The sequence below is a fragment of the Anoplophora glabripennis genome, unplaced genomic scaffold (genome assembly GCF_000390285.2).
Source record: "Anoplophora glabripennis isolate ALB-LARVAE unplaced genomic scaffold, Agla_2.0 scaffold1377, whole genome shotgun sequence".
NCBI classification, from domain to species: domain Eukaryota; kingdom Metazoa; phylum Arthropoda; class Insecta; order Coleoptera; family Cerambycidae; genus Anoplophora; species Anoplophora glabripennis.
This window is the reverse complement of record NW_019417456.1, coordinates 65,270-75,154: the sequence shown is the minus strand read 5'-3', so window position 1 is coordinate 75,154 and position 9,885 is coordinate 65,270. Positions and strand designations below refer to the sequence as shown.

The 9,885-nt window shown below is 39.0% G+C and overlaps 1 protein-coding gene across 1 annotated transcript; it reads right to left on the bottom strand.

The window, feature by feature from the left end:
• Positions 1 to 9,068: 9,068 nt before the first annotated feature.
• LOC108914524 lies at positions 9,069 to 9,620 on the bottom strand. The gene has a single exon (XM_018720350.1). The coding sequence runs from the start codon at positions 9,618 to 9,620 to the stop codon at positions 9,069 to 9,071; it is 552 nt and encodes a 183-aa protein (XP_018575866.1).
• Between the last annotated feature and the right edge of the window lie 265 nt (positions 9,621 to 9,885).

Genomic DNA, 9,885 nt, shown 5'->3' with positions numbered 1-9,885 from the left:
TATATTGTTTGTCGGGGGTCGCAATTTTAAAGAAATGTATTCTAAAGTAATGCAAATAACTGATAAATAAGAAAAAGTGGGACTTACCTGGGCATAACCCCGGCACAGGTGCCTGTAACAAAGATGCCGTCGGCCTCTATGCTTAAGCCGGGGATTAGGTCGGTGATTAAGAGGAAAGAAAGGGATTCTTTCCAGGTAGCCTTAATAAAGGCAGGTAGAATTTGCTCCTTGTACTACTCTTTCACAAAACACGTGTGCTCTGCTCGGCTGCCCGCTCGGAACTGGCGTCTTAATATGTGATCATGTGTTGTAGTTACATTTTATTTTTTTAGGTTGGCCTGTGTACCACAGACCATGGAATATCCGGAATATCACTATGTTACATCTTCCCTTTTTACAAAATATTCTAGGTTCTAATATTCATTAACTGTTAAGACTTAAATGTCTTTAAATACTTATGAATATATAATATTCGTTAGAGATTCAATCGGGACACAGGTTTGACTTGTCTTCTAGAACGAGTGACCACTGGCAAATTTTCTTCTGTGGGCTCTTCAATGGTAAATTTCGTGACCTGTGTGTTGTGTAACGAAGGGGGTTATATGTAATTCATTGTTAGGAGATGATTTGTCTTCCACGTTGCTGGTATCTTTATCGCAAGGTATAGTTGGTACTATGGTTTTATGTTCAGTAATTTCAGCTTCGGTTGTGTGAAGCATTGAGGAGTTTCTTCGATATATGCCTCCTTTTCTGGTCTTTACTATCACTAACCTGGGATTTTCAGTCTCCTCTATCACTTCTCCTCCTACCCAATTTCTAGCTGATTCTTGAATTCTTACTCTATCACCTATGTGCAATTGTTCAGGCTTTTTAGTGTTCTTATTTGCATAAGTGAGTTGCATTTTTCTTAGATTTGCAAGTTCTGACGAGATGTCTTGCTTTACTTTGGGTAATAAGCTAGACTCTGTTGAGGGTAAGGTTGTCTTAGTCATTCTACTCAAAAGTCTTTGACTTGGGGATCCAAGTACTGAATTTCGGGGCGTATTCCTGTAGTTAAGTAATGCCAACTGTATATCTGTATTGTCTATTGAACATTTTCGAAGTATGTTTTTGCAAATTTGTACACCTCGTTCTGCCAATCCATTTCCTCTCGGGTAGTATGGACTAGATGTTTGGTGATCGAAAACCCACTTTCTCTTAAATTGCTGGAAATCTAAAGCGGTATACTGTGGACCATTATCAGTTTCGAGTATTTCAGTAATTCCAAATACAGCGAACCATGTCTTTAGATGAGATATTACTTCACTAGTAGTTTGTGTCTTCAACTGTTTAAAATCCACGAACCCCGAATAACTGTCTATGATAGATATATAGTCTTTACCGTTACAGGAGAACAAATCACTTCCTACTATTTGCCATGGATAAGCTGGTATTGGTTTGTTCACTACTGGTTCTTTATAGTTACTACGTTGAGTTTTTTGGCATACGCTACATTTGGCAATAAGGTCTATTATGTTCTGGGTCATATTTTTCCAAAATAAGAGTTCTCGTGCTCGTTTGAGGCAGCTTTGTATGCCTAAGTGGCCCAGATGTATTTGATTAAGCATTTCTGATATTAACGATGTTGGGACTACTACTTTTTCGCCTTTGAAAATTAAGCCCTCATAAGATGACAATTCTTCACGACAGTTGAAATAAAAACGTACTTGCTCAGGTAATGCTTGCTTTTCCGCTGGAAATCCATTATTAATATAATGTAGCAATGTCTGTAAATCTTTATCATGTTTCGTTGCTTCTACTAGGTTTTGAACAGCTGACTTTGACATCGTTAAGACGATTTGTACGTCTAGCTCTTCTTCTTCTTCTATGATAGGTTGTTTGTAATTATTGCAATCTCGACTGAGTGTATCTGCTATCGGGATGCTGGTGCCTTTTTGGTAGATAACGGCAGGTGAATATTGAATTACGTCGAATAGGATTCTCTGTAGCCTTGGAGGTGCTGACTGTATATTTTTCTTGAATATTGTTTCTAGCGGCTTATGGTCTGTTTCAACTACTAATGTTTTGCCGTAGATGTATTCGTGGAATTTAGCACACGCTATCTTGATTCCAAGGGCTTCCTTTTCTATTTGTGGGTAATTCATTTGAGCAGAGGTTAAAGCTTTAGTTGCGTACGCTACTGGATGGTCATCTTGTAGTAGAACGGCTCCAATGGACTTTGAACTGGCATCCACGGATATTTTGACTGGCTTGTTAACATCATAGTACTTAAGAACTGGAGCTTGACTAAGTACTGCCTTGATGTTTTCAAATGCTTGAGTTTGTTCCACTTCCCATATCCAAGCTGTATCTTTTTTCAGCAGTGTCCTTAATGGTTCCGTCAGTTCTGACATATTCTTTATGAATTTACTAAGATACGTTACCATACCAAGTAGTCTTTGCAATTGAGTTTTATTTTTAGGTATTTGTAATTGTTGTATTGCTGCTACTTTTTCTTCATCAATGCATAGGCCATATTCAGACAATAAATGCCCTAAGAATTTAATTTTTGTGGCTTGAAACACACATTTGTCAGCATTCAGCTTGAGGCCAGCTTCATGTATCTTTTTAATTACCTTTTCAGTTATTTCTTGTAATTTTGATGGAGTAGCCGCATGGATTAATATGTCATCCATTGAACACTCTACGTTTGATATGTCTTGAAGTAATCCAGTCATTACCTCTTGGAATACTTCTGGAGCTGAGGCTAGACCAAAAGGAAGTCTCAAACAACAATATCTGCCCCAAGGTGTGGCGAACGTTAAATATTTTTGTGTTCGTTCACTAACCTTAATTTGCCAAAATCCTCTTTTGCAATCTAACCGAGTAAAGTATTTAGACCCATTGATTCTGGCTGTTATTTCCTCTATAGTACATAGTGGAAAATGTCGTCTTAGTATGTTACGATTGACATCGGTTGGATCGATACAAATTCTGACTTTATTGTTTTTTCTTACAATAACCATTGGGCTTACTACAGGTGTTGGTTCCTTTATTGGTTTTATTACTCCTGATTTAACCATAGAATCTAGTTCTTGTTTCACAATATTTCGTATTGAGTGAGGTATTCTTCTGGCTGGTTTTATCTAGAATTGGGGATTATCGATTAGATCTATGTCGTACTCATAATTCTTTAAGCATCCTAAACCTTTAAATACTTCATCCTCTGTACATATCTGGTATACTCTTTCCTCCAACTGTAAAGTTTCGCAAGATTTTTTTCCGAGTATTGAATGTACTGATGCATCAACAATTTTAAAAGTTATTAAACTTCTTTGCCTCTGGTTTTACAGCATAGGTTTACTTCTCCAATAACGTTAGCATGGTCATTTGTAAAACTTACTAGTCTTTTTGTTTTTGAGGGTACCATTTTATCTTGAACTCCTAACCTTTCAATCACGTTCTTCGGGAGTACATTACATTCTGCACCCGTGTCTAATTTGACGGTGAATTTCTTTTTTTGATAGTGTAGTGTTTCGTACCAGGCGTCTTCTTTTTTCTCTGTTTTCATCAGGTGAATATATAACACTTCTTCTTGCTCTTTTTCTGTGCATTTTTCGTCTTCTGTTACTGCTTGGATACTTTTCTGTTTATTTTTCTTATTTTTGGTCCAACATTGTTTTTGAAAATGCCCTTTTTTATTGCAGGATTCGCACGTAGTATTGAACGCTGGGCAGTTTCTTGGTTTGTGTGTTTGCCCACATCTTTTACAATAGAATTTTTGTATGGTCTGCTTAGCTTTTATGACACTAATTTACTTAGAAGCGTTTTCCTGAACTTCCTTTATCTGTTTACTTGCTAGTTCACTGGCTCTGCAAATTTGACACGTTCAGTCTAAATTCAGATTTTCTTCTGTAAGTAATTTTTCTTGTACTTCTACAGAAATAGTACCAAAGATTATTTTGTCTTTAAGTAGACTGTCGTGCAGATCTCCAAATTCGCAGGTTCTAGCTTGCGTTTTGATTTCAGTAAGGAACTCATCGAACATTTGGCCTTCTTTTTGTTTTAGTTTGAAGAAATTCAGTCTTTCGAATGATACATTCATTTTTGGCAAAAAGTATGAGCTGAACTTTTGTTTAATGACTGATGTCATTCTGTTCCTCCTCTGTTAGGTTGAAACTGTTATAAATATTTATGACATCTGGTCCTAGTGTGGTCACGGCAAATAAAACAACCAGCAATAACACATCCTCTTTTTTCACATCTGCCCACGTTCTCGCGCATGACATTTCTTGGTAGGAAATACGTCAAAATGCTGTCAGTAGCGTCGTAGCGTCTATAACCGAGTTTAGTTTATTTCACTTTGCTGTTGCAGTAAAGTCATAGGCGTGCATTTGTTGAATTAGTTGTTTGTGAATAGTTGTTTATAATTTGGTGTAGTACTGACATAGTGTGAGACTAACGTTATTTGTTATTTAAGTATAACAATGTATAAGACAATGAGTCATGGTGTTTGTGCAGTGAGAAGTTGTAGAAATCAGAGATATTCTTCAAAGAAAAGTTTCTTTAGATTTCCTGCTGATACAACAAGGTATGTGTAGTGCTAAAATGTGAAAAGATTATAGTTTTTACACCAATTATTAAATTGACATTATAACCTACATATAACATCCTTATCTAAAATGGTTGGTTTATAAAAAAGTATTAGTCCTAACTTAGCCGTAACTTAACCTTAATCTTAGTCCTAAAAAGTTAAATGTACAAAATATAATATATAGAGGTAGGGCAAGGTTAAAAGATTTTTATAAACCAATACATTACATTCTGTACATTTAACTTTTTAGGACTAAGATTAGGATTAAGTTACGGATAAGTTAGGACTAATACGTTTTTATAAACCAACCATAAGTTTAATCAACCAAAATGAATCTTGGCCTAAAAATTGATGTTTTATTTTTTTTATACAGAAGTAGGACATGGGCAATAGCCAGCAACCGGGAAGATTTACTGGACAAGTTGGATAGTCTTTATAAAAACTATAGACTTTGTAGTGAACACTTTGAGTCCCAAATGTTTGCGAATAAAGATCGGAGCCGACTAAATTCAGACGCAACCCCAACACTATTTCCCACAATGGAAGGATCTTCAGGGTATTCGGCTACTACCGTAGTTTGCATAGATTATTCAAAGGCACGTGAAGAGTTAGACGACTCTTCGCTTTATATTTATTTTAAAGCGTACAAAAACGCTGATGGTGATATCTTCGGAAATTTGCACAATCCACATGACAAGTTTGTAGATTTTATTTCAAATTTGGAAATAATTTTCCAAAAAAATTTTGAAAAAATTATTTTAGAATCTGACATATGTACAAACTTTTTGACCATTTGTAATAATTATGACCATCCTTGTGTAGATTTTCCAAAAACATATGTAATATTGTTATATATTAGGCTAAGATTGTATTATACTCTTAAGGATATAAACAAAAATTTTCAAAATATAAATAAAAACAAATTAATTATATGGCGTCATTTGTGATCATTAAGTATTCATAAATGTACATACTTAATTTATTTAAGTTATGATTTAGTCTTAAGTTCTTTTAAAATGGAATAAAATTTAAGACTTATTAAAATAAATGTTTTTTTTTTAATTTCCCTTTACAAAATAGTAGTTCCAATATATTTATTTATTTATTATTAAAAATCATCAAATAACTTTTCAGCCACACATTACACACATTATCTTTAAATTTCTTGCAATATTTTAAGTGCAATATTTTTTTGTACTTACCTATACTACTATAATTATATATATTGTACGAAAGACACTAGTTGATTTAGTCAAAATATATAAAGTAACAAGTAAATATACGGGTATAATGAGTATATACATTTAACAATCCATTAATATTATAAATTTTATATTACAACTCTGTTGAAGGAAATTCATAACTTATAAATATTTCAAATACAGCCCTGACTTTTCCTACCCAACTGACATTAGCAAGGTCAAATTTAATTTTGCGCGGGAAAGATGTAGTGATATTGCTGGTTGTTTTATTTGCCGTGGTGTGGTCATGAATGTTGCTGCTTGAATTTCTCTTGGTTTTCTTTGTAATTGTACTGCCGTGGCAAACCATTCAAACTGTTGTAGCCATTGTTTCCAATTTTTTGCCATATTTTCACTTGTTAGTATTAGGGGCTTTGGTGCTCTGATGCCTTGCATACCATTGCTTGTTTCTTCCATTTTTCTTTTTGGTAACTAAACTACTGCAACAGTTGCTTATTTCTTCACTTCTGACACCATGTAACGTCGTTAGTAGTATTTATATTTATTAACTACTAAGGTATTGAAATATTTTATTAAGAATACGTCTTAATATGTGATCATGTGTTGTAGTTACATTTTATTTTTTTAGGTTGGCCTGTGTACCACAGACCATGGAATATCCGGAATATTACTATGTTACAGCGAGGTCTTTGAAGACAAAAATTTTTTGGTTATTGTGTCGCGACCCGTCACTGGGTCGTAAGTCTCTTATTACTTGACGGAGCGACTTCACAAATCCTGCAGCGTCTTCAGCGGCTTGGTCTGGATGTTGTGGGGCTAGGAACTCTCCAGACAGGCGTAGAGACTGGCCGTACACTAGTTCTGCTGCTGTTCCTTGGATGTCCTCTTTCCAGGCTGAACGAATTCCCAGGAGCACCGTGGACAAGGTCCCCGTCCATCTGGTACCGCCATGGCACATTATTGCTGCCTTCAGTTGTCTATGAAATCGTTCCACTAAACCATTTGCTGCCGGGTGATATGCTGTCGTCCTTAGGTGGGTTGCGCCTAACAAGCAGTTTAGATGCTTGAATAGGTATGATTCGAACTGTCTGCCTTGATCGGTGGTAATCCGTACAGGCGTCCCAAATCTGGCAATCCAGTGGTCAAAAAGAGCTCGAGCAACTGTTGCTGCTTCTTGGTCACACAGGGGTATAGCTTCTGGCCAGCGAGAAAATCGGTCAATCATGGTAAGACAGTACCGATATCCTTCGGATGGTGGCATGATAACTATGTCGATGTGTACGTGTTCGAACCTAGTTGAGGGTGGTGCAAATGTTCCAAGAGGTGCAAATACATGACGAGTAACCTTGGATTTTTGGCACTGAACACAACTACGCACCCATTCTCTGCAGTTTGCTTTGATTGACGGCCAGACATAACGTTGCGTCATAAGCTTGACCGTCGCTCTTGTTCCAGGGTGTGACAGGCGGTGCACAGAGTCGAAAGCAGCTTTGCGAAATGGTTCAGTGATAAAAGGTCGAGCTGTTTGAGTGGAAACGTCACAGAATACGGATACGTCCGTACCAGGAATACGTACTGGCTTATAAAATCCAGATGTCGGAACTGTCGAGGCGAACACTGCTTGTTCTTCTGCGTAAAGGCGAAAGTGATGTGTTTATGGTCGGTGTATGCGGTGAACGACCTTCCTTCTACCATGTGTTTAAAATATTTCACTGACAGGTATATGGCGAGTAACTCTCTATCGTAAGCTCCATATTTTTGTTCCGCTGTACTGAGTTTCTTAGAAAAGAAATCTAAGGGTTGCCAGGTACCTTCTACGAATTGTTGGAGGGACGCTCCCACGGCAATGTCCGATGCATCACTAAAAATAGCCAGTGGCGCGTTATGTTGGGGGTGTGTCAATAAAGTTGCTTGGGCTAGACTCTCCTTACTAACCTCAAATGCGCGAACACTTTCTGCTGTCCAGTTGATGGGCGTTCTTCCCTTCACATTGCCTTTTAACAGTTCGTTCAATGGGGCCTGAGTCTGTGCGGCATTGGGTAAGAATCTCCTAAAGAAATTTAACATACCCAAAAATTGTCGCAGCTTTTTCACGGTATCTGGACGGGGAAAGGAACGGATTGTGTCCACTTTCTCAGGTAGCGGGCTTGTGCCTTTCTCAGAAATGAGGTAGCCGAGAAATTTTACCTCAGGTCTCCCAAAAATGCACTTCGCGGAATTCACTACAACACCATATGTCTTAAACCTTTTGTATAACAACTCGAGGTGTCGCAAATGTTCGCTGTGCGACGTCGATGCTACCAAAATGTCATCAATATAGGCGAAACAAAATTCTAAACCTTGCAGCACTTCGTCTATAAACCTCTGAAAAGTTTGCGCAGCGTTGCGCAATCCGAACGTCATAAAATTAAACTCGAATAGTCCAAATGGCGTAGTAATTGCGGTTTTCGGAATATCTTCAGCTGCTACCGGAATCTGGTTAAATGCGCGCACTAAGTCTATGGTACTAAACACAGTTTTATCTTGAAGCATCTGAGAAAAATCCTGAATGTGTCTCACAGGATACCGATCGGGAATTGTCCTCGCGTTTAGGTCACGGTAATCGCCACAGGGTCTCCACTCGTTGTCTTTTTTCGGCACTAGGTGCAATGGCGATGCCCACGAACTCTGTGATGGACGGGCGATACCTAGTTGCACCATGGTCTCGAACTCGCGTTTCGCAATTTTCAACTTATCTGGCGCAAGACGTCGCGGTCGTTGCGCAACCGGCGGGCCAGGTGTCGTAATTATATGGTGCCTGGTATTGTGGTTGACAAATTTTGTCACGCCGTCTGGTCGGGTAATTTCTGGAAATCGTTGAAGCAATTCGTGAAAGATTGATGTTCCTGAAATAGTTTTAACACTAGGAGCTTCACACTCGGTCACCTCGCCTCGCGAAGTAAGATGAGTATTTTGATCTAGTAGTCGCCCCTTTTGAATGTCTATGAGTAGTCCGTAATGAGCTAGGAAATCGGCGCCTATTATAGGTTTGGCCACGTCCGCCACTACGAATTTCCAGGTAAATTGTCGTCGCAATCCGAGATTTAATGACAGGTTAATGGTGCCATAGGTGTTAATGACTGTACCATTTGCCGCGCAAAGTTCGTAGGTCGATTTTTTCCGCGGTTTCGTCATGCGAGAGATCGGGTAAACACACAGATCTGCACCAGTGTCTATTAAAAACTTTATATTTGTGGATTTGTCTATGACGAACAAGCGGCGCGATTTCACTGGGCTAACGTCATCTGCCGCCATCAACGACTGCCCCTCTCGTTTCCCGCAGCTTCTGTGCTGTAATTACACGGTTTTCGGCACTTATTGGCTTCCGGACCGAACTTCCAATGGTACCAACACATACCGTTATTTTCCTGTCCTCTATCGCGGGATCTCGAACGTGAGCGGGTCCTGAATCGCGTATAAAGTCGCGGTGGATCGTCTGGGCATCTAATTTTTATAGCAGCGAGTTCTTGAAGTGCAGTAGTAAGCGCGTTTTGCATGTAATCTAAACGTGCATTTATGGAGGCCACGCCGGTGGTTGCTTCAGACACTTCTGCGTGCGGGCCATACACATCCGCCACTGAATCCGCGATTTCCGCTCTTTTGTCCAGGCTAAGATCTTTATGCCCCGCAAGAAGGACTTGTACCTGTTTAGGTAGGCGACCTAGCCACAATGTCTGTAACACTTCTTCCGGGAATGCAGCACCCGCGAGTCCGCGAAGATGACGGAGGAACTGCGACGGCTTTCTATCACCTAGGGGTTCGTTTTCTAATAGTCGGCGCGTATTTTGCTCTTGTGTCGAGCCCATTCTTTTAATGAGTTCACTTTTTAACAGAGTATATGAACGCTCACTCGTGGGTCTAATTATGATGTCGCGCACTTCCACGGCATATTTTGGGTCAAGACTGCTTACCGCATAACCGTATTTCGTGCTGTCACGGGTTATGCCTGCGGCCTCGAAACTGCTCTCCAATAATGTAAATCACAGCTCCGGGTCTGAGGGAATAAACGGAGGCACTCTCACAGAGACATGGTAAACTGATGGTAGGCTCGATCTGTTGTTGGCATCGGGG